This window comes from Xiphophorus couchianus, chromosome 3 (assembly GCF_001444195.1).
Source record: "Xiphophorus couchianus chromosome 3, X_couchianus-1.0, whole genome shotgun sequence".
Lineage (NCBI taxonomy): Eukaryota > Metazoa > Chordata > Actinopteri > Cyprinodontiformes > Poeciliidae > Xiphophorus > Xiphophorus couchianus.
This window is the reverse complement of record NC_040230.1, coordinates 14,784,075-14,810,080: the sequence shown is the minus strand read 5'-3', so window position 1 is coordinate 14,810,080 and position 26,006 is coordinate 14,784,075. Positions and strand designations below refer to the sequence as shown.

Genomic DNA, 26,006 nt, shown 5'->3' with positions numbered 1-26,006 from the left:
CACCTCTGTTTTTAGCTAAAAAACAAATCTGGTATAGTTGCTGACATTTCAACCTTGATATTCTCATGCCCTTTATTTCTGGATCAAAAGCAAAATAACAAGAAAAACATTTTATAAATAATACTTTAAGCAGTGCAAAAAATTTTGTAATGTACTTTTAACATTTACATTTCACAACCACAAATGTCAATGTACTTTACTGGGATCTTGTAGGATAGACCATCACAAAGCAATACATAGTTGTAAACTGGACAGAACCAATAAAACATGGTTTTAAATTTTTTTTACATAGAAAATCTAAAATGGGTGGGGGGTAATAAGCTCATATGTCTGCCTATTTATTTTAAAAGAAATTCTCATGTAAATATGTAACATGGTGCATGAATGGGAATATATTTGAAATAAACAAATGTGGTGGAAATTTGTTATCAAAAGGGAGAAAAAACTGTTCCAATAAATTAGAGAAAGATCGATCTTTGTCTTCTAAAGGCTTTATTTGAAGGCAAACATCTTTCGAAGGCTCTGCCACTGAACTAGTCAGAGCACAGGCCGACACAAGTTACACAGTGTTTTATACTCTTCACCGCATCCTGCTCTTACAACACACAAGTATAAGATGAAGAACAAAGGAAAAACTTATCTCAGTAAAAGAAACACAGCTGAGCATATAGAGATACAGTTCTGACCACACCTGCTTGAACCCTTTTTGTTCTCGGTGACTTCACCCACATTGTGTAACCTTTGGGTGTACCAGTTTCTTGCACTTTGTGCTAGACACTTGCTTTCACTATGAATTGAAAGGAAATCAAACAAAAATGTCTATAGAAATAATAATTGAGTCATTTGTATCAGTTTTCTACTACACAAGCAAGTACATTTAATGTCTCCACAAACCTGGCCTTTATAGAAGAGTAGAACGAAGAAAGAAATTGTCACAGCACACATGAGGAAGAAGAAGAAGGCGCGTCCAGTCAGCTTTTATCAACTTTTTGGCAGAAATTTGCAAAACAACTACTTGTGGAAAACTGTGTCATTAAAAACTAACCCTGTAGAATGTGGTAGTGACGGCATCATGCTGTGGTGATGCTTTTTTCTCATCAGAGACAGGGAAGCTGGTCAGAGTTCATCGAAAGATGGATGGAGTTCAATGCAGGTCAGTGGTGGAAGAAAACTTGTGAGAGGCTGCAAAACACACAAAGCTGGGACAACAGCCAGACACACCCCAGACTTAAATCCATTTGGGAATCTGTGGCAAGACTTGAAAATTGATGTTCACAGCTTTAATTGGGGTAAAATGCAGAGCAGTTCCATGAAGCATTGACTCAAGCAAGGTGAATACACATGTACCGCACCTTTTAGGGAGATGTGATAGCAATTCAGCAAGGATAGTAATTAGAGTTCTATTGATGTGGACATCTTAAAATGAAAACAAGAAGTTCAGATGGGTTTTTTTTGTTATTGTTTCTTTTTTTTTTCTGCGTCTAATTTTCAATAGTTTCCAAACTATCATACTGTCAGCATCGCAATCCAGTCAAAGCCTTATGACAAAGTACGACATCTTACAGTGGGGATTGTGTTGTAATGAACTAACCGTTTTTTAAAAAATAAGATAAAAATGTACTTGTAAAAGTTGAAGGAAGTATTTTATCTTCAAATGTGATCGTACAAATTCATTCCTTCCTTGCCAAAGTATGAGCTGTCACACACACAGACACACGCCAACCTTTGCAAATCTCCACCATGAGTATTAGACAACCTGTCAGTTGTGTCCCCTCTTCATTCACAAAGAGGCTGTTTGTTCTTACTTCTCCGCTTTCTGCACCTTTCCTTGCGCTTCTCACTTTTTGACTCCCTCTTTCTCACTGGGGATCCTAATTAAGCTTGGCTGCTCTTTGATGTTGTCGCCTTGGCAACAGTCACCATGACGAGGTTGGATCTGCACACAGACACACACACATTATATCACTCTGTCTCTCACACTCGCTCGGGCACACAGAGTATAGCACACACAAACAGGAACATGCAAATGCACCCTCTCTGCCATCATTAAGGAATACAGCCAGCATTTGACCCTTGGTTCAAATGACGGCTTACACAATGGCTCCTGTTTAAGGCTGCGCTACATGTGTGTGCACACAGGGAACACTGAACAAAACACTCAGGTTTTGCAAGATGATGAACTCCTCAAGTGTTCGTCTCCACAGATGGTTTGAAGAAGCTTCAGCCTCATCATGAAACCGATCAGTCAGCTTGGACACATGAGGCGTCATGTCTGCTTGCTGCTTTGCTTGACCTGTTGTTGGACTTGTTTTGTTTTCCTAAATAAATGTTTGTGGGCCCTCAAAGCCCTTCATCTCAAAGTTCTTGAGATGAATCATGAGGTAAAGTGCAATTGTTTGAGCTAAGGCAGTTTCTCCAGGCTGGACAGCAGCTGGTAAACTTGGCTGATTTACAGTCGGGGAGTTTATTGTTTCTCTCACGGTGCCCCAGCTTTCTGTTTTCCTTCTCTGATTTGCTCTTTACCCCTATCATCCACAACAATAATCTTTGAAGCATTGCAGTTTATGATTATAACATTTTGATTGATCTAAAATGTTGAACATTTATGTCAATACATTTTGTACAGGTCAGATAAAAGACAAACAAATCTACAGAAAGACCCCATGTTGGCCTTCAAACGATTCAATCTTCTTGCTACAGGCAACTATTTGCTCCACTGTGGAGCGTGTCTGATGCCATTAATGTGCTGTGTTATTGGTTATGCTTCGACTGACTTTGATTCTTAAAAAATAAACTCCTCTTTATCATCAGCTTTCTAGCTTTGTTTGAAATACTCCACTTTGGACACTCTTTTCTCATTCCCCTCCCCCCGCCATTAAATTACAAAAGGTTGTGATATTCCTACCCCCTGCCATGGAGTGTTTGGAAAGGATGAAATCGGACTCAGTCCAACTAGTTTGGATTTTTGTGATTCATTTGCCTCTAAGTGCAGAAGCAAACCAAAATGTCTCCCTTTCCCTGATATCCCCTTGTACCTATCTTTATCTCTCTATTTCCTCTACTCCTCACTCATCTACTTCCACTGCACTCTGCTCATCAGCCCCACTCCCGCCCGCCCTCTCTCCTCTCCCCGGCTCCTGTCAGGTCCTCCTGGAGGGAGGGCCTCCTCTCTGAAAACCTGCTCTTACCACCTCCTTATAACAGCAGCTTTGGTGACAATATCAAGAGTAACCACAGCAATTACGAACACGAAATATCCACAAACATGGAGGGAAAACCGCAATTAAAGGAACGCTTGTAGTGAAGCCGGAAATTTGATTTCACTCTGGAGGACGACAATGAACAAGAAATACTCTCTAAAGCTATTCCTGCAGGGGAAGTCTAAATGAAAGTTGTGGTAAATGTAATGAGTAAGCATGTGATGTAAGTGGGTGTTAAACATATGACTGTTTATTTAGCAGATAAGACACATACAGTATATTAGCCTTTAATTTACAGGGAAGGTAGAAACATGTGTGCACAAAATCTGGGTCATCTACAGAAGTAAAGCTTGATATTCACACACACTGAAATTTTTTTTAGCTAATATCTGTTTTCCAAGAAAAGTAGCAGGGTAAAGCTTTCCTCCTGGCTGCGATCCACCATGTTCCCTTGACACAAATTTATTTGTCAAGTAAAAGAGCCAGGAGATTTACTTGGCTAAAGGAAAGATTATAACTGAGTACTTGGCAATTAGCTTATTCTACATTGGATTTAAGTAAATGTACACCTATGATTTTTAAAATGCTTAATTTGTTTTGTTTAAAGTTATTTGTTCTTCTGCTGGTGAGGTTTTATCGTCTTACAAATAACTCTGCAAAGTTTGCTAACCATTTAAAACACCAATAATCATAGACTTGTCGCCTATGATACAATTCATCCCCATGCTGCTTTAAAACAAGCACATTTCTTCTTATTTCAGAGGTCCCCACGGATGAAATATTGTTATACAAAACTCTCCTCTCCTACCTCCACTTCTACTATCCATCACCTGACAAAAATATATTGATGCATGACATATGAACAGGGGGACAATTTTATGGTACAGTCATCTTCTGGGATTAAATAAAACCTCAGTTTCGCAATTAATAAAAAAAGTACAGATGAATAAAATTACATTTGTAATCCAAAGTTTTATTCTATTTTTCCCTCAAACGTTCATTGTTGGTGTTTTTTAAACAGTCGATGCCTCTCAACACACAAACAATACATGAAAAAGAAAAGTGATGAACAAGAGTAACTCTTTGGAAATAAGCTTTTTAAACATCTCTGTGTTGTTGCTCGGCTCTGCAGTTTTAATAATAACAATGGCACATTTTATTTGTCTGGGCTCTTAATAAACCCCAGACACTTTGCAAGAATAAAGCAATTACACAGACATAGTCATAGACAGGCGTTATTGTCATTCAACAGCACATTTATAATGTATATTTGGAGAAAGATTTCATTGAAAAGCTCCAATAAAATGAATTAAAACTAGTAAAAATAAAAAGTTCTGTGGGGCTCAGTTTGACAAGAATCTGGGTTTTTAGAAGATGAGGGGAAGGATGTCCAGAGTGTCGAGGTGCAATGTGTTGGACTAACTCACACTTTGACTTGTAATGAAGTCTCTTATGTCGTCTATGTTTTTTAGACATCCTATAACTTAGAATGTCTATCACATAATTACCAGATGTTAATGTCAATAAAAGCTCTGACATTAAAATCCATCTGAGTCATGTGACCCAGAGCATGCTAACAACTTGCAAGCAGATGAACACAGACAAAACACCGGTGCATAATTCCAGGCGCTCTCTACAACCAGATGGAGTGTCAGCTGGATGGACCAATCACACTTAAGCAAGAAACATTTGATGAGCTTCTAGGAGCCCTGAAGGAAAACAGGCTACAGCCGTTTTCCTCTTGGTCCTCGTGCATGAACGATATCCTGTTAAAATAGTGCAACGCTGTTTTTGGACAGCAGGGTACCAAATCTGCCTTTTGAGAGGGAAATGGGGGGTACATATCCTCCTCTGTTCCTCTTTCTACATTGCATCCGTGTTTAAAATGTTTGTGTGAGCTGAAAGTCAGTAGCAGCCTTATTATTTCCATTAACAAGTTGCTCAGGCACATATTTTCTGAGTTTGTTTTGTCTTACATAAAAGTGTTCTATAAGGATATGTGTTTATATTCTTTATTATTTAACATGTATAGAAATAATAAATACAGGAGACCTCTTCATATGATGACATAGCTTGTTATTTGGGGCATTCATGATGTTGCTATGGAGCAGTTTCACCATCTATGAAGGTTGTTGGTCCTTGATGCTGCCGTCCAGAGTTCAGGTCCAGACATCGGGACCTTTGTTGCATGTCGTCCTCCCTTCGTCTTTCTGCTCCTTTCCAGTCCGGTGACTGTGATTAAGGGTCACTGTTCCCACAAAGGTCTTGTTTCTTGGTTTGAGAGAAACTTTCTTGACTTCTGTGTAAGTAAAACAAGAAGACTGCTGCACCACAGTTATCGCTATAAGTACTTATAAAGACCAACAAGTCACCCATTTTAAACAGATCCAAGGGGCTGTAAGCAATTTACTTATTTTTTCTTATTGCATGAAGGTTTCATGTACAGAAACTCAAGAAAAGAATGATCTCTTCTGAGAAACTTGAGAAACTTTGGTTTTAGTAAGCACACATGCTTTTTTTTGTTGGAAGTTATCTCATTTATATAACATCTTTGTACGTTAACCTCTCAGTTAAACATGAGAAGAAATTGATTGAGAGGATCGATCAGGCCAGCAAGATCAATGGCTCTAACCAACTCCTTCTGCAGATATTAAATGATCCATTCATCCGTAGGAAGGATACTCGGGTCTAAAATAATTCTTCACTTCCTCTTCACTCATTGTTAATGTTCCAGTAACATTAAAAAATTGCTTTAAGAAATCTCTTTTGTGTGTTTGAATTCTTATATGTATATTTCGGATAAAGACCTGCTGTGTATAAACAAGTTTGGGTGATCAAACATCCTCTTTTCCTCGAACATTTCCACTTTTCTCGTTCCATCCTGGACATCTTGTGAGTATTCATTGATTGATGAAACTGTCCAGGTTTTCATCATTTTTCAGGTGATCAATAGGCAAACATAAATTCACAGGTATATAACAGCCTTTTGTCATCCCCAAGATGCCTACTGGGAGGTTATTTCTTCTGATGTTTACAAAGTGCAGCTATAGTTTTACAGACAAACTGGAAAATGAGTGTCCTTCATACCATCCTGGTCGCAGCAAATGGGTAGCAAATATGTGCAAATTTAATTTATAATCTTTTCTTCAATTACCTGTACATTCAGCAAGCAGTCCTCAGTTCTTCACTCACAGTTTTCAACATTTTTTAAGTCATACAATACAGTGCCTTGATGTGTTGGCCATATATGGAGAATATAGAAAAGATTTGGAACTTCTTTCATTTTAACACAAGGTGACAGACTTCCTCTGACTCCAGGTTTTTTCCTAAAGTGGATGTTTGGCCTCCTTGACCCCCTTTTACCCTTTATTTTCACTCATAGCCTTCAAAGTTACATGGATCATAAAACAATGCCCTTTCTGTGTAAAACAAAGAAATAAAAGTAATTCTGTAATTACAATCCTATTTTGCATTAGAGCCAGTACTCCACGACTCAGCATCTCTGGTTTAATTTTAGAAAGACGAGCCTTGCAGGTTATATGAAAACGAGCCAGAGGGCTGCAAGGAGGCTGAACTGCTGATTAAATGGATTTTGTTTTACATCGCAGGAAAGACATTTACTCTGATTTGCTGCTGGTATCTATAATCATCAAATCAGTCTGCTGTAGTGATGAGGGACTCTGCCAAAAGAGGTTCATCATGAAGTTTTTTTGTCCCATAGAGCTATTAATAGACGTCTCATTCTTTTTACTGACTTGACTCTCGCCGTGTCCTGACTGTCCCCCACAGCTGTTCGTCATAGACAACGGGGCGGACGACTGGCGCATCGCCATGACCATGGAGAGGGTTCTGCTAATAGCCCTGGAGCTGCTGGTGTCTGCCGTGCATCCTGTGCCTGGGGACTTTAAGTTCCAGTGGCGGGCGCGGCTGGCCTTCTCTTATGCGCCTTCACAGGCTGAGGCAGACCTGGACATGGTGCTGAGCGTGCCCATGTTCCTGCGCCTCTACCTCATCGCCAGAGTCATGCTTCTGCACAGCAAGCTCTTCACTGACGCCTCCTCCAGGAGTATAGGTGCCCTAAATAAGGTCAGAAAACTTTATTGCTTGCAGGTGCTTGGTGCATGGATTCAAGAGAGTGATATTCTTCAAGATTTAACTGGACTAAAGTGGTGAAAATCCTAAGCTACAGATGTCAAGAGCTTCCATCTCTTAATATATGAATTCCTTCCTTCGTTCTCTGCTCCACATCAGATCTTATTTTCATCAGCTTGTTGAAATCCCTTCCTCTTCTTGTTTGTTGTTGTGCTTAGAGACTTGGATGTACGCTGTGGTGAATCTTTCATATACAGTATGAAATGAGAGCGCCTAGAGGGAACAACATATTGCATATGACTCAAAAGGGTTGTAAAAAACAGGAGAAGAATGAAGTTAGAAAATGAGGATGGAAGAACAACTTAGCAGGTCATACAACATACCCATGGTTCTCAAAGCGCTGGGCTGCCTTTAGTGGTACCATAGTAGTAGTTTGATGGTTTTATCAAGCTAAGTCCGATTTGTATGGTAAATATAAATAAATAACTCAGTCAGTAGGAAGTAGGTACTCAGTAGAAAAAGTGGAGTGGAGAAAATTTTAAGAACTCCCAGTCGGGGATAAATTCAGTGACAATATATGATGTTCCCGGTATTTCCAAGCTAAAAAAAATGGATCTGGGAGTGACATGATACTGTACCTAATGATGCTCCTGTTCCAAGCTTGATAACCAGGGGGATTTAAAAGTTACTATACTTACCAAGTTACCAAGCTTAAGCTACAGCTGACCATTATCTAAAGGGTAATGCAGGTTCTGTGATCCCCCTAAGAAGATCACTGTACATAGTACTTGTGTTCAAAGTAAATATCTTTACTACCCTATCTAAATAACACCAGATCTCGTCATGAGCTGCTTTTGTCCCTACATGTTCACTCCTCTACTTTCAGTTCTCTCTTATGAAACGGCAAACTGGACAAAACGTGCATTCATACTCTGTGTCACTGAGGTTGAGTCAGGTGCTCTAGCAGTTGGGTAAACACTCACTACCTGCCGCAGTCAGAGAGCACACAGGAAGATATGTTGCAAAAACCTGCAATGCAGGGAAAGATATCGGCACAAAATTTCGTTTTGATGGCTGCATTCATTCTCCTGCAGGAGTAACTCTTCTCCTGGTACGTAAAGTGAAGGTACAAGTACGCAAAATAAGCAAAGTGTTTCACGTCCTTCGCCTGACACGCAGCAAAAATCCAGCCATCACTGAGTAAATGGTTTTGACCTGGCTTGACTATCACAGGGGAAACACTCCCTCCAGCTGTGTGAAGCTGAGCTTTGTAAGTAAATACATAAATGGTAGTCAGAGAGAGAGAGAGAGAGACAGTAGATAAAGGTGGAGCGAGACAGGGACAAATAAAATATGAGATAAAGAGAGAGACAGAAGGATGGAGAGAGGCAGATAAAAAAGACATAGAAATTAAGATTGATTAAAGCAATAAGTTGTTCTACAAAGGGATTGCTGTTATTATAAGACAGCAATGATCAAGACCAAATCACTTGGGGAAACACTGAGCCTACCATTTGCAAAACAACCTAACAACAATGTATTTCTCTCCATTTTGTACATTTAAGCACTCTAGGATAATGTGTATTAAGGGACTGGATGAAAAATGTTATGAGATACAACTTGAGCTGTGCTTTTTCTGTGGCAAGCTGGCTAAGTTTTAGATGCAAGTCAGCCATGTTTTGATGAATGGAAATCATCCAACCTTAAGTCCAGTTTTTATTTATAAAGTTCTGAACTTTATCCCTTCTTCTATTCACTCAATGTTCCATCCTTCCATCTCTCCCACCTTTTTATTTGTCTTTTTTCCTTCCTATCTTCTTTCCTTTCTTCGTTCTTTCTCCTATTATGTTATAATTTAATAAATTCAGTTGTACTACTGTTTGAAAATGTTGGTGTGCTGTTGTTGGGAAACTTGATATTTACTGAGGTGGGACTGGTTATAAAAAATAGAGGGAATGAGGCGTGTTTATTTTGCCATTTAACAATAAACAGGATGGTAATATCAGGATGTTAAGATGTGACACATTGTTGTAATCTGTGAATTAGGTGTAAAAGAAGGACAGCAATGGAGACAAACCCAACTTCATTCAAGTGATTTAAATGTTTGCTGTCGTAAATATGATGACATTCCTCTGGCCGTCTCGCTCACAGTGACAAGGAGAGGAGGTGAAGCTGCCACTGAAGTGCTGCTCTAAAATGACAACTCATTTATCGTTCGCTTTATCCTTCCAGGGCCCAACCATCAAATGATCCATCTGCCAGAACCTCACCGTCTGCCTCTTATTGACAAATGAGTCACGTTTAACAGCTACTCAGAAACGGGCCAATTACTCAGAGACACAGTAAAGCTTGACCCAAAGCGGAGGTCAGGACCTGCTCTCTACTCCTGTTAGTGTCAGTATCTCAGTGTCCCGCTTCTATCAACAGCTACTGTAAAGGCTAATTAGGAAAATTTCCAGTCTGAATGGGTTCCAATTGGGGATTTAAAGGTTCACAAGAAGATTGTTTTAGATTCACTCAGCAATATACTGTCCTTTATCAGCTCCATTGTACTCAGTTTGTGTTCTTATTTCAGGTCCATTTTAACACAAGGTTTGTAATGAAAACCCTCATGACCATCTGCCCTGGGACGGTGCTGCTGGTCTTCAGCATATCTCTGTGGATCATCGCTGCCTGGACTGTACGAGTGTGTGAGAGGTCAGTACAGGACTTAATGCATCTAAGTGTATTTCTGGGATTAGTAATTATGTGACAGTGAGTTTGGATAATATTAGGAAATTTAAATAACTGATTGCATTTGGAAAAAATATATATATGAGGAATGTCTGTGTAGTTATTATTCTTCAGGATTCTAATTAAACTTTTTTTTAAATCTGTTGTGTGTTTATTTTGATTCACCCATCACAGAGTTTGCACATTTCTTTGTTTACCTTATGTGAATACAAATTATTTTATGTTATTTAAAAAAAAATGTTACGTCACTTGGGGATTTTACATTAAATATTGTCTGTGTAGCTCTTTGTTGGCAGGTAAAACAAACATACAAAAAAGACATTTAAATTGTTTTTACTTAAAAAAATATATATATACTGTATATATACATGTTCCTTGCAAGCATTTTAACAGGACATTTTGACCCAAATCCCAAAACGTTTGGACATCACTTGCATAACAGACTTTGAATCAATGAGTAAGATCATTGTTCGTGATTAGCAAAGTTACAAAGCTGAAAAAACTAAGAGCCACAAGCTTCAGCTAAATGGTGAAGATGTAGGAAATGCCCCACAACTTCATTCTTTCTTGTACTTTAGGGTGTACTTACTCATACTCAAAATCTGCATCATAACCCTTGCAAATCTTCTGATGTTGATGTTTAATTTTTGCAAAGATATAACTAGGATAGATAAATAAGCAAAAGGGTGTGGCTTATTATTTTCTTATGAAAGACTAGCCAAAGCCTGATTCTTATTAATATTGCAGCCAGAAGTTGCATTTTGCAGACGATTATCCTAATTCACTTCAGATGTTGGGCTTTCTGCCAAGTTCATGTTAAGATCTTTCCAATCACTTTAACACCGAAAACAAACTTAACACAACCCGCTTTTCTCATCTACCAATATTAGTTCAAATTCATTTTTAAAAAATAAATGAGTTTTTTTTTTTATATGCATACCTAAAGACAACAACTTTCCTTAATGCACCAACAAATCTACAGCTGTGCTGGCTACTGATCTTGTTTGTCATCAATTCAGTACCCAGATGTAGGAAAAAACACCTATAAGCTCAGTTATAGCTGAGAGGTGTTGTAAAGTGGTTATCGCATGACTCGTTACATTTGAAGGATAATTTAATTTCATCAGTTGTGTAATGTTTCTAATGCGCCATTGCGTATTAGGCAAAATGTGACTGACTGCTTAGATGAGTTCTGATGCTTTTGGAGATAATCTCAGAGATGACGGGAAATGTCACTTGGTTAATAAGCTTGATTAAAAACATCATTGAATGGCTGCTGGGCTGCCCTGTTTCACATTCATCTTTAATTTACATTTGCTCTCCACTCACTGCAAATTACATTCACAACAAAAAAAGTTTATTTTCACCTAAAGTAAAGAATGTGTCCATTAAAAACTTTCTTGCTCAGTGTCTCAGTACATGTACAGTGTGAAAGACCAATTTTCAAGGTTAAGTTTTTTTTATTATTATTTTTCTGTTGAATAGGTTTTTGAAAGAGGAGATTATTTTTCTGATCTGTACTGGGTTTGGTAACTATGGGAACTAGAATGATGGAGTTGCAGTAATGTGTTTTATTCAGTGCTGGGAAAAATTGCATGACACGTGTTTTAGTTTTGACGCCCACATTTACAGACTGAGCCAGTGAGCCTGTTATGTTTTACTATTACTGCAGTGTTTTGCAAAAGTGGTCGCACACCTTAAACGCTTTCCACGTTATATCACTTCACAACTACAAATTACACTGTTCCTTATTGTGAGCATATATGACAGACCAGGTTTTCAAAACTTTACAAATAAAAATCTGAAATGCTGAAAAGTTGCAGAGAAGCTGAGAGAAGCGATAGGTTATAACTGCCTCAAACTGTGAACATTTCATGAATTATGAGCTTCTCAAAACAACAAATGTGCCAAGACACAGCCATCCACCTAAACAACTTAAAAGGCAATGGTAGCTCTGGAGGAGCTGACAAGATTCACAATTCAGTTTGGAGAATCTATAAAAAGTACCACTATAGCTGTACTAATATCAATTTTTAACTTTAACGCATGCGGTTAATCTGAAAATTTAACATGTTGATATTACATAACGCAAATTAATCAAACTACCTATTTTGACCTAAATACCTCTGTGTTACTAACCCGATATATGAGGAGAAACGAACAGCAGCAGACAGCAACAGAAGTTGAACATTTTCAACTTTCTTGTGTTGTGTTGACCCCATGTGCACATGTATGTGTTTAAGCACGAACTGTGCCGGGCGCTTAGCTGGATGAGGACAAGAGACCATCGCTTCATTGCACAAGTTCCATAGGATATGAATGGAGATCCATTTTTTTACTGATTGACAGCCTCTAACAGCAACATACATTTAGTGAAACAATAACACTGCACAACACCCTGAAGAAACCATCCTCACATGCAGTTGGCAGCATCAATCAGTGAGGATGTTTATCTTCATCACTAACAGAGAAATTGGTGAGAGTTGATGGGATGATAAACGGAGCAAAGTATTGGACAACACCGAATGAAAACCTGTTAGAACTTCCAAAAGATTTGATACTGAGGTGGAGCTGGACCTTCCTGCAGGACTTCCACACTAAACATACAACCAGATTTACAATTGGATTGTTTACATCAAATTATATTCATGTTTTTAATGACTATTCACACACAAACTCCATACAATTTGACAGAACTTGCACTATTTTTTAAATAAAATTGAGCAAAAATGTAACTTTTTAGGTGTGCCCAAATAAGATGCAGTGACAGAAAAATGTAGTTCTACAAAGTAATACCTCAGATGGAGGAAGTACAAAGACACAGCATAATTCTGAAGTAAAATTTCCATCTGATTTGCATTCCCACCAAGCTTTGTTGTATGTTTCTCATTCTGGTCCTCAGACTGCCCTGCTTGTTTTAGGTGTTTCCCTTCTGCCACACACCTGGATTGAATCTGTGGATGATTAGCAGGCCTCTGCAGTACTTGATGGCTGCAGAAGAGGTCATGCAATCATTTGTATCAGCTGTTCTGGAATAGAGGCACATCTAAAACATGCAGAGTAGGGGGGCCTGAGGACTGGAATTGAGAAGCACTTAACACTTAAAAGCTCAATAAAATACATTGGTGTTTGTCAGTGTAATAAAACAAAATGTGAAAACATTCAAGAGATATTTATATTTTTAGAAGGTGTCGTATCCACTATTCATCTTTTACTACTAGCTATCTGTTATAAACTGGGTTTTATTTTTCTTCAGGTACCATGACGCTCAGGATGTGACCAGTAACTTCCTGGGAGCGATGTGGCTTATCTCTATCACTTTCCTTTCCATCGGCTATGGAGACATGGTTCCTCACACCTACTGTGGCAAAGGAGTCTGTCTGCTCACAGGCATTATGGTCAGTATATTTTCTGTCCCTCCTTCTCCTGTGTCCCTCACAGTCTCCCCAAGGCGCTGTCCTCACCATGTTCAAAGGTCAGCAGATTGGAGAACATGCTGTCATTTGCGAGAGAAATTCAGCCTTGTGTAATTTGGGCAATCCTCTCTGAATTAGCTGCATCTGTGCTTCTGTGTGTTTTGGTCGCGTAGGCGTCCAAACAAGAGCACATTAGTGGTTTGTGTGTATTTTTGTGTGTTATTCGTGTTTCTGTCCTCATTGCATAATGAAGGTCCTACCTTTCAATGTGCCATGTCCTCCCACTCTCACTTTCTCACTACCTCCATCATTCTTTCATTTTCTTTCTTTGCCACTATCTACCCCTTACATTTCATCAAATCTTTTTGTTGTTTTCTCTTTTCTTCTCCTCCTTTTTCCTCCTCTTGTTCTCCAAGGCCACATGTTTATTTTTATCTGTCGTCCATCTGCTAGCAGTAGTGTTTAAGCAGACAACGTCTGCACTCTGCAGGTGAGGTGATTTGTGATCTTTTTTTGTTTGATGGGAATGAGATCATAACTTTCTTTGTTGCCCTTAAACCACTATTTAACCAAATTGTTTGTGTGCTTTGTGTCATAATTTGTTTAGAAGACCCATGTGTGCCCAAGCTTTTATTTCCTGGCTTATTTATGAGATATTGTTTTGATATTGTTTCCTTGTGATTCTCTAATTTTAAGTCCTTTCTTCTGAAACCACCCAAATGACAAAATGATGCTGCTTTCCCCCCATTACATAGTTAGCACATTTCTTTTTACCTAATGTGTGTGACAGATGTAGTCTGTCTTTATATGTTGTTTTTGAAGGCTTCTTCCTTGTAGAGTGGCCTTTCAGCACATTTTGGTACAGGACTGGTTTAACTGTGTAATTTGAAGGATACTCTCTTACCAGATTCAGACAGCATCTTCACAAGGTCTGTTATTCTGTTCTCCTTTTTGATGGCATGATGACTGGACATGACTCTGCTGTTCATACTTGAACGTGACAGCCATGTGTATCAACTAATTTGTACCCAAGTATGATCCAGACTTGTGGCTGCTCAGCTCTTTTCCTGATATTTTGACTCATTTCTTTTGATTTCCCAATGACATCACTTAAGGAAACTGAATATTTGAGGTGTTTGTCTTTAAATATTTCTACAGCCATGCCTCTAATTAACACAGATGGTGGGATTTCATCAGAATCAGAAGTAGACAAAGCCATACTATGATATCCTAGGCTTTCCCATATTGTTAAAAGGAAAATATCAGACAGTGAGAATATATAGTGTATATAAATATTGGTATAATAAATACAGATTTGGATCAAGAACATGAATACCTGGTGCTTGACACATATTAGAACATAAATGCATCAAAACAGTTATTTTTAGTTTTGCACATATTGGTATTGCGATGATGATTGCAATTTGATATTTTGTCCAGAGCTAAATGACATGCTAATAAATATCCTAAGAGTTCAGTTTGACATGACTCTTACTTAACTTATCTTTAATAAAGTTAGTTAGTCACAGTGACAAAGAAGCCCTTTTATTCTCACTTCCTTTCTCCGTAACTCATAATTCCCACTGTGTGCTCCTGTCTAAGGTCACCAAGCTGCTACACTTCACCTCACTTTTACAGCCTCTTTGTTTTTTTCTTTTTTAAAAATATCCTAGCAGCGCCTCTATTAATAATGTAATGAGAGCAGAGGCAAGGTTGGTGACATTACTGCATGGTGGGGACAGGGGTATATAACAGCACAAAAAGTCAGAACCACAACAACCTCTCATTTTTACACTCCACACACTCAAGAAAAATACAAGATGGCCCGATATTATAACATTTTGCTTCTATTACCATCACTGCAGGAATTTTTATAATCCATTTGCAACCTTTTTTTAACATAACATGCGTGTTTTGTATGAGGGCACTGTAAATTGAGTTATAGTATTTAACACTAGCATTACACACACTTCAGAAGTGCCCTAAGATACGGTTTAATGGCTGCTCAATGAAAACAAGAGCACTACTCAAAAATGCTTGAAATGACTCTTTCACAAAAAATAACACTTAGAAACTTTCTTGAGCTGTGTGTATACTGGTCTTTGAAAATATTCAGATAGATGATTCAGTTTTCTCCCAAAAACAGCATGTGTATTCTTTTATCCTCACCGTATCCAACCTCTCTCTGTGTTTGCCAACTCACCTACCTTCCTCACTTTGCAGTCCATTAAATGTGTGAGCAAACACACCGTTTCACACAAGATAGACACACACGGACCGCTTTTGTTGGGTGAATCATCCAATAGATGTTTGAGATAGAGTAAAACTCTCACCACAACACGCACAGAAAGAGACAGACATAAAACAGAGGGGTGGATACAGATAGTCCCAAGCCCACTGCTACAGACTGGACTGAATACCCCCCTCCACACACACACAACACTGACAGAGAACTTGACATGCACTCTGAGCGTGGCGCCCACACACACTCTTCTGACAAACACATAAACAAGCGCTCCTCAGAGCGGTCGGTGTGTTTTATTTTTGTTGAACATCAGATGGTCATGTTGCTTCACAGGAAAATATCTAGTGGAGTTTCAGTCATGGAGAAAATCAAAGCATAAAGAGGATATGTTTTATTATTGTTTGCGTGTGCCGGCGTGTGTGGATGTGTGTTTGAGAGTTAATGTAATGAGTTTGAACGGGAGAAATTTTCACTGATGTTACTATGACAACACATGAAGGAATATACCATCGTCCAAAGGCTACCTGGGGGGTGTTCCAGGTGTCAGTGAGCACATGTGGGCGGTTGTGTATTTGTTGTCAGCGGGTGGATGGTGGGAAGGTAAAAAGCTTTAAAATGCTGTGAACAATGTGAGATATTTGTCTTAAATTAAAATACAACAAGGGATACTTGCCTCAATGAATCAAATTATGAGAATGCAGGATCACATTGACAACTGACTACATGATTTGCAGATTTGTCCACAGTCTGTTTTTTATTGTTTTAGTCACACTTAAATGTTTCAAATCATCAAGCAAATTTTAAAATAAACCAAAGATAATCTGCGTAAATGCAAAATGCCCTTTTGCATTTACAAGAGGTCGAACTAGCCCTAGCTTTATGGGCAAATGAATCCTACACTAACTGTGGTTAACTACCTTTATATGTTAAACTTTACAAGCCACATCAAGGCCAGGTTACTGCTTGACCTGTAGAATCAAAACAAAAATCAAAAGCTTGTATAACAATTTCAAGACACCAGCCAATGAGGACCTGGGATTGAGGACCCAATCCACAAAATTGTGATGGTTTTCTAAATTAGCAGGGTGTGACAAACTTATTCTGACTTATTTAAGAGTCATTCCTAAATTACAAAAAGTTGGTTGTCACAGAGCCCCGTCCAAATTCACATACGACTGAATTATCTGGATTTTCACAAAATTTGCAATGACAAGATATAAGGAGCATATTATTTACTGAAATAATTAAGATCGTAAGTAAATCATGTACAAAGTTTAAGTATTTTTATGAACTTGAGCATGTAAATGTATTTTCTCCCACGTCTGACACTTTCTCCCAGGTATTCCTGCACTGACTCCAATTTTTATACCCTGGAGTTATGCCTTTTTTAAATGCAGCCTGTAATGCAAACATATGATGAGTTTTCTTGGCCTTAGTTGCCACTTTCTTCTTGTATAAACTCTGCTTTGTCAGGTTTAAAAGAATAACTGCTTTTCAAATGGCTTTGTGCTCTTTCATCCTCCAAGTGCATGCATTCTGCATTAAAAATAGTTTGTTGAAATATCCCCAGTTTTTTTCTGTTTTTATTCCCACTGACCTGATTTTGAAACCATTTCCAGTTGTTTTTTTGTTTTTTTTTGCTTAAACATGTTTGTCTGTCTCAGACTTTGTAGTGTGCACACAAATTACACTAGATAATCCCTCAAAGAAGGCTTGACTGTTTATAACACACTGGAAACCAAGAACAGCAAAGAGAAATACTGAGATAGTCCATTTACTCAGAAACAGTCTAGTAGTGATATTTTGATACTGCATTACAAATCTCCCATAATAGTCAGGCTCTTTAAATGTCAAGCTTCTCTTTTGGTTTATTTCTCTATGCTTGGTATAAATTTACTGAACAAAATCTTTCTATAGCCAGATGACTTTAAATCACAACAACCACTGTTGTGAGCTGTCATGTCCCATCCTAGATTCCCCACCTTTTTCCAAACAATTCATAAAGATACCCAAATTACATAGGACATGATCTGATAAAGCTTTGACTACTCATAGTTGCCATGGGATTTAAAGTAGTTTAGTGGAAATAAAAACGAAAGCATACATGTTTTCCCCTGTAAATCTGAGCAGTTAAATGAATGGGATTTTTTTGCATTTCAAAAATAATGTGGATGCGTACATAGAAGGCATGGATGCTATGAGGTGCAAGTGCATTTGACCTATCATCGATAATATACTGTAGATCATCCCTTTATAAAGGGATGACATTGAGCAGTTTCCGTCTTTGGAGCATACAGGTTTGTTACAAGGAAGGTCAAGTTTATTTACATACTACTTTATTGCTTAAGCAAAAAAGCAACTGGAAATAGTTTCAAAATCAGGTCAGTGGGAATAAAGACAGAAAAAAACTGGGGATATTTCAGCAAACAATTTTGAATGCACACAACTTAATCCAAAAGTGCTTCACAGTTCTTAAAGGTCATTTCTAAAAGTGTTTTAAGAGTTAAAGTTTATAACAGTCTTATTAGAAAGATACTGACCAGTTCTGGTTTGGAAGGGTTGCTAGTAGAAAGGATCCTCTCTAAGAAGATTATGGTGACAAAAAATTGGTTTGGAAAGTTGGACCTGAATTATCCTTAGGACTACTGGAACCATGTCCTTTGAACAGATCAGACCAAGAGTTTTTTCTGGCCATTACTGCTATATTTAATGAAAACAATATATTAAAAACCCTGTGCCAACTCTTAAGTATGGTAGTGGAGGGATAATGATCCAGCTGCTTAGGAGTTGCTAAGGCAACCATGACCTCCTCTGTTTACCAAGGTATTATAGTGTTGAATCTAAGACTTTTTGTTCTGCTGCTCAAGTTTGACTTAATCTGGGTCGTCAACAGATTAATGAAGAATCTACACAATGGATGAATACAAGGAATTAGGGTTTTGCACTGGGCCAACTAAAGTCTAGACATGATGAAAATCCCATGGTGGGAGCTTAAGAGAGCTGCGCAAAAATTTCTGCAATCATCAATGACGTGAGGCGTCTCTGAAAGAGGAACATTGTTGTGAGACTGGTGAAGACATGACTGTAACTTTGCTACAAACTGCTGAATAGCAGTGTGAGCTGCATGATTTTAAAGGACATGTACGTAATTTGGATACTAATTTTGAAAATTGCGATGACGATATAAATACTAAACCATTTTCTGACACTTTTCTCTCATTGTGATTTCCCTACCACTATTTCTGAACTCTTATTCACTAAAAATGCCCATCAGTAGTCGGCATTGGGGTTAGTGAAGGTCTCTGTTCAAATTTATTACTGGTAAACAGAATTTGCATGTGACAACATAATACAACATCAACAATTCCTTCTAAGCAATCTTTTGTAGTTGCGATATTACGCGCATTAATATTGCAATGACACTTGTGACTCGACATACTGAGCAGCTTGAGTTTGTACCTATTTTATCGCAAGAATCCTCAACATTCATGAAGACGCTTTGTGCTTTGACTGCACAAGCACAGATGGAGCTTCCCCTCTTTCTGATTGCTGCGTAGACGGCTGCGCCGTACTGGAGGAACCAAAGGGAAACACCCCGACAGGCGTATAAAACAAATCATAGCAGCACAGCCATCATCAGTCGTATCACTCTGCGGAGATTGCGGAGGGAACCCTGCTGGAATCAAATGGATGCCGGCGCATACATAAATAAACTCCCATATACACACAGAAGAGCACACACACACACACTCACGCCATAACAAGTGCATGCACATACACACAACTGAGCTGCCCTGGTGAACCAATCGCTCCCCTATCGCTCCACCACTAATCTTGACCAGGACGGACCCCCATGCAAACAGCGCTGTATTTGCACGTACTGTGACGCTCGTTCATTGAGCGCATGTATGAATGCTCTAAGGGTTTTCCTTTGGCTCTCATCATATTTTATTCATAGCTGTTGTATGAGCGCAAATAGAGTGGATGAGAGCATAGACGTGGGCACTAATGCCTGTTTGTGCGTTACATCTCACTGAAGCCAGCCAAACTTATTTTTGGCAAACCTTTCTTGTCTTTTAAGAGTGTGCGCAAATTCTTGGCTCTTTCCTTCCTACACGTTTCAGGAATGCTGCACCCTCTCTCAACTTGCTCTCTAAACTCGTGTTTGTCTTCCTCTACATCTCCTTTATTCTCCACCTCTGGCCCCTCCATTCCCTGTGAGATGCACACACTAACAAGCAGGAAGGAAGACACTTGTACACTTTCATTAACCACTCTTAATCTTAATTCATTGCCTATCAGGAGATATGTGACCTCATTAACACTGCCTTCTTCTCCATTTTCCTCCCCTGCTATTTTGCATGCACACACCCTCATCTCCTCATTCATCCCTCCCTCCATGATTCCATGCTTCACCGTATCTCTTCTTCCTTTCTCCCTTTCTTTCCTCTCGGTGTGTGTGCCACCTTCAGAGGAACCTGTGAGCACTCAGCAGCCCCATTCAAAACAGTGTCTAATCTGAAAGTTAATTAAGTCTGCCTTTCCTCTGTGTTCCTTCTCCTCTTTTCCTCTCAAGCATGTCTTTCTGGTTGAGAGGCTGCTGTCACTCTCTCCCAAATGAATTTTGTCATGTGTCCCACGTGGGTTGAGCTGGAATACAGACAAACTGGTTTGTGTTTTACACTTTCACACGTCCTGAAGGCCTCCAAGACTCCGGTGAGAGGAGAAGACTGACACCATGTAATTCAAATTGACAGCATATAATTAAATGAAAGTAGGTGGTGTCGATTCTTGATTTTTTTTTTTAGTTTTTTTGTCCAAAAGGAGGTATATTTTTCAGCTGCATGTGTAGGGAATATATAGAAACCGTCTTACACCAGATGGAGTGGAAGTGAAAATAGATTTGGCTTGCTTCTCACCGTGAAGAAATGTGGATTTGGAGCAGAGCTGTTATTCCTAATCCTCTCCTCTCCCCCTATTCACTTCTCCTTCTGTCATTCAGCTCCTCGTATTTGCCCTTGCAAACCTTCAATTGTCTGGGGTAGCTCCCCATCCAGAAATCTCCCATATTAATGCATCTGTATCCTGACTGAGTGTTTGTTTTCTCCGCCTCTCTTCTCTCTCTCCCTCTGTCTCTCTCAGGGTGCGGGATGCACAGCTCTGGTGGTTGCTGTGGTAGCCAGGAAGCTGGAGCTGACCAAGGCTGAGAAACACGTGCACAACTTCATGATGGATACACAGCTCACCAAGAGGGTGTGTATATGCCTGGTTTTACTTGGCAGTGGGTTGTTGCAGAGAACACAAACAATGCCTTGCAAAAGTATTCAAGCCCTGTAACTTTTTCAGATGTCTGTACTATAACAAAAAAGATCTTGTTGTATTTTATCTGTGTTTTTGATGGTAGACCAACTAAAAGAGTGCATAATGGTGCTATGAAAGGACTCATAGTTTGCTTTTTTTTGTGCAAATGAAACTCTTGTTTTTGCATATCTGGTTAACTCTATTTACTTTTCAATCCTAAATGATCCCCAGTGTAAACAATTATCTTCCAAATCCACCATTCATAACTGATCCAGTGTTGTCACCTCACAGGCAAGGTCACACTTGTTTTCCACTTATGCCTATTGATGCATATTCAACACATTTCAAAGATCGTATTGAAAGGACTGACTCCATCTAGTGGTTGGAGCTATGCCCAGGTATGTTTTATTTTACTAAATAACAGTATTCTAAATGCCTAATTTAACAATCGATGTTCAGTTTATAATCTTGACAGAAAAATACAAACACTTTTAATGTGTACATTACCCCTTAATGTACACATTAAGGGGTAAATAGGCAAGTAAAGTTCACCTGTGGTTAATTGAATCTTAGCATAAATCCAGCTGTGATAACCTCAGAGGTTTGTTAGAGAACCTCAGTGAACAAACAGCAACATGAAGTCCCGTCCATTAGTTGTGTACCAATTACTGAAACCCATTTTTCATTTTCTTTCCACTTAGCATGTTTGTACTACTTTGTAGTTCATTTCATAAAAACCCAGTTCGTGCTTGTATAAGAAAGGCACATATTTCTGTTCTCCTGTGGGTTCAGTATTGCAGGATTTCACTAAATTTTAATATCTGGTAAAACTGTTGCATCTTTCACCTTCCTAAACTACCACATCACACCATCAACCTGCATTGTTGTGTCAGAGAACCGTGTTATTTGAGCGATAAAAGGTCATCTATCCAGCTCAGCCTGCTCTGCTACCTCTGTTACTGCCTCCCTCTTTCTTTCCATCACCGTTCCTTTTCCTCCTACATGGCCATCCCTCCACCTCCCCTTTCCTTTGACATTTGTCTCTCTTACAGTAAATCCCTTTCTCTCCCTCTTTCTCTTTCTGCCACCTTTCACCCTCTCCTTTTCTTGCCCCCTCCACACCTCCTTCCCTTCATCTCTCACTCCCTCCCTCCTTCAGTCCTTTTCAATTTTTCATACAGCTGAAAGACCCAAGTTTTAAAAATAGCTCCCATATCAAATATGTAGGGTACATTATGGCAGCAGGGTTATCTGGGTGTCTGAACGGGGTTGAGTGATCAATAATTTGAGCATGGATAAAATATCAACAAAGAAACAAACAGGCTTTAGAGCTATTGACTTTCACCTCGCCCTCCTGCCGTCTCTCTTCAGTTCGTCCAAATCTGTTTTCACAAGACATTTGACATTTAATTATGATGCACATGATTGGTTTTCTGTCAATGTTTACATATACAAAAGTCCTGAGTCATTCTCCATTTCTTTACAGTTACCACGAAGACGTACTTATAATCTTACAAAGTGATCAACATTTCTCTGGGCTTTCTGAGGTCATTCCAAAGGATTTCGTGGGATTTTGCTGCCTTGTCGCTTATTTTCTGGGGACAAAGCTCGACTAGTACTGACTCGGCTTTCAGTTCAGCTTTAAGGATTCTCCGATAGATTCTGAAACAATTTGAGTTCTTTATTAAGTATTTCAAGCTGAAAATGCAAGTTCAGGAGAGTACCAGTCAATGCTTTTCTAGGGGTGCCAACACTGGTTGAGTCCTGAGAGCCACTCTGTTACAATATTTAATATTTCAATAACTTGCAACAATAACTGAGCGCATTGCAAGCTTTAAGGAAAATGGCAATACTGCAGACATTTTTGTGTTGGTGGCTGATGATAAAAATAAAGAGGAGCTACACAAAGTAATCCTAAACCAGAAAAAGTCCTCTATTGTCTTGTGTTGTCACATACAAATTTTGCTACCGCCTTTTTAGCCGCCTTACCATGATGTCCCCACCTACTGTAAGGTGGTACTCGCTTGTAATGGAAAATGACCAAACTGTGTAGACTTGAGTGGAGCCCAGTTGATTTGAGCTTAGCAGGTACTAGTTTCCTAAGCCACATAACTGGGATCTATGAGTCGAGCATAGATGTTAATAAAGTCAAGGGTCCTGATCAAATAACTAAAATTATGTTGAACGTTTCATAGAAATGCAAAGATCAGAATTTTACGAATTTACAAGGTGTAACACAATGAAACAACCCTTAAAGATCATATTGACAAAATCCACGTGAAAGAAACTACAACAATTGCATCATTGTGAAAACGTAAATGCTTATTCTTTACTTCTTTGTGTCTTTCTATTCTTTAATCCAAAACTTGTAGGAGATATCTCAATCTTGAGTTTTGCCCACTAATGTTTGATCTTAAGATCTTAAGCTGGTCCTCAGTAACTCTGAAGCTATCCATGATTTTCTCACTCTTTGGTTTAGATGTGATTCATATTGCTGAAGTTTTTAGCAAGCATTAGACTCAGCTGCACTTATTGGAGTTAAAGAAGGAAAATCCAGTATGTTGGAATTGTCTTTAAATCTGCTTGGACAGATGGTTTGTTGTGCAGAACCATCTGGCTGCAGACTGTTTGAAATAGGGCAGTTTTTTGGCAATATTTGTCAGGTGATTGGCTGAACCATCTGCCTGTCAATGTTTATACAGTTAAAGGTATTAAACTGTAAAGAGAAAATCAAACATATCCCCTTCTATGTAAAGCTCCTTGTGTTACTTGTTGGTCTTTTTACTCCCCCTAACAGGATGTATCCCTCCATAAAAGCTTCATTAGTTTTTTGCTTTTTTGTGTGTGTGGTTGTTGGAAAACAGAAATTAAGTGTTTTTGCAATAATATCAACACAGTTAGGTTAGTTGTATTTTAGTTTGAAATGACAGACGTTTCCTACAGAATACTTATTTCTGAGTCATGCTTGTATTCATTTTATTGAGCTGTGGTATTTAGTCATAATAGGTTTTATTATTTTAGGTTTACTATATTTACTATATGGCTGGAGCCTGCAGTTTGTCAAAGTGACTGTGAAACTTAGAGGTGTGATCAAATCATTGTTTTAAATCTGCCAAGTCAAGGGTCTCAACCTAAAAGCAGGCCCCAATCAGATAAGGAGTTCAACTTTTGTGGTGTATTTTCCGTGGTCATCTTCAAGTTGCTGATGTGGTGATGCTTCAGGAATAAAAGATTTCATTTCAAACTACAGCCCAAGTCAGAGAAACTAAATCATGAGGAAAACTTGGCCCAAATACTGTATAAAAAAATAATCTCATTTGATCTCTAGACACAGTCCACAGTCCTTTTAAAGGGTTCTACGCAACACATATCCAATACCATATTTGGCATTCCCCAGCACATAGACCTTACCTCTGTGAGACCAGCTTAAAATCTTAAGATAAATCTTAAGACCTTTTCACTTTTCACATGTGGTCCTTTTCAACTCCAGGTGTCAACAATCTCCTTATTGTGCAACAATCTGGGCCTTTCCTTATTTGATCTTTCCCAGTGTAAAACTTTATGTTTTGAATGTTCTCCAAGGACAACAGTATTTCTCTGTGTGATGAGACACTACACTTTCATCTTAAAATGTCACTGACTATTCAAAAGCAAATAAGGACTCCTATTTAGCCACTATTAATCTTGGAAACACTTGACTGAGTTCATGGTTCTGACTGATGACACAGAAACAGAAGTCATTTTGTTTGAAAGGAGAGACAGTAAATCTTGTGTGGCTTGTACGTACTGTCTTTGAGTGATGTGTTGTGTTATCTTCAGAAACTGATTTTCCATATTGTTGTGGACCCTCTGTTTATCTCACTTAAGCTGAAAGCTTTTGTTCTTTTTGTGCTATTTAAAACCAGGGTGTCTCCCAGCTCAACAGGTTGACCAAGACATAATACAGGAGAGGAATAACCAGTCCAGGAGTTTCAGCTTGATTGGTGGGGAATAGTGAAAGATTTCATTTCTTCATTTGGTTCACTTTCATACTGCTCTTCTGAAAGAAGACCAAACTGTCTGGACAATGCAATGTTGTTACAACGGCTGCTGTGCCCTGTATGCCAAAATGTTTTAATATTCAATTTAAGACTGTAATTACATATATTCACATTCTGTCTGCTAAATCTTCTTAAGCACACAGATTAACATTAACAAGATGATAGCTCAGTTTGCTTATGGCAAACTGTTGTAGCAATGTAAAAGCCAGAAACAAGTTTATTAATTTCAGTAAAAATTAACCTTTCAAATATACAGAATGGCATTCTTCTTTTCAACAGTGATAGGTAGCTCCAGACACATTCTTCCTAGGACAAATACTCTATGTGAATGTGCCAAGTCATTATTTGCAAAAGAAAAACTTAATATTCACTCACTTCTGTAACAGTATTGGTAGAAGACAGTTCAACAAACCATAAACCCTCAATCCTCCAGGAAATATGACTGTAACCGTGACAGATATTAACCTTAAATAAAATGTGGTGAAATGAGGTAGTGTTGCATAACACAAACTATCCTTGGCTATTTTACATCAGCTAAACCCTTTCGTCTCAATAATTCCTTCGTTTACTCCTCCATTTGTGATAAGGGCGCGTAATTGATTAAATGTTTTATCTCATGTCTTTGTCTCTGATTGCCTCAGTGTTCAACAATCTCATTGCGGACTGCTCCTGTAGCAGCGTCTGGTTATCACTCTGTTCTGTATGGCCTCCATGCTGGCAGACAGGAACTTAGCTGAAGTTATACGATCCATGGATCCTTGTGACACAGTAATGCCTTGGGATCCCCCAGAACTAGGAAGCGAAAGATATCTGGGTTTCCAGCCAAACGTCTGGATTTTAAAAAAAAAATTTATTAGATTTGGAAAACTTTTGAAGTCCAAGTTTAAGATTTAATCTGCAGTTAGAGTTGAAGTTCAAGCAGCAGAAGCATTTAGTTTATTATATTGAATCAAAACTTTCTCTTGGCAGTTTCACACAC

General features: G+C 38.6%; 1 protein-coding gene across 2 annotated transcripts in view; it reads left to right on the top strand.

Annotated features, from left to right (window-relative positions):
• The window catches only part of kcnn3 (potassium intermediate/small conductance calcium-activated channel, subfamily N, member 3), an 85,094-nt gene that overhangs the window by 41,878 nt on the left and 17,210 nt on the right, over positions 1–26,006 (top strand). For both annotated transcript variants that reach the window (XM_028013068.1, XM_028013067.1), the window contains exons 4-7: positions 6,990–7,286; positions 9,868–9,989; positions 13,282–13,423; positions 20,829–20,939. In XM_028013068.1, coding sequence (XP_027868869.1) covers positions 6,990–7,286; positions 9,868–9,989; positions 13,282–13,423; positions 20,829–20,939 — 672 coding nt within the window. The remainder of the gene's footprint in view (positions 1–6,989; positions 7,287–9,867; positions 9,990–13,281; positions 13,424–20,828; positions 20,940–26,006) is intronic.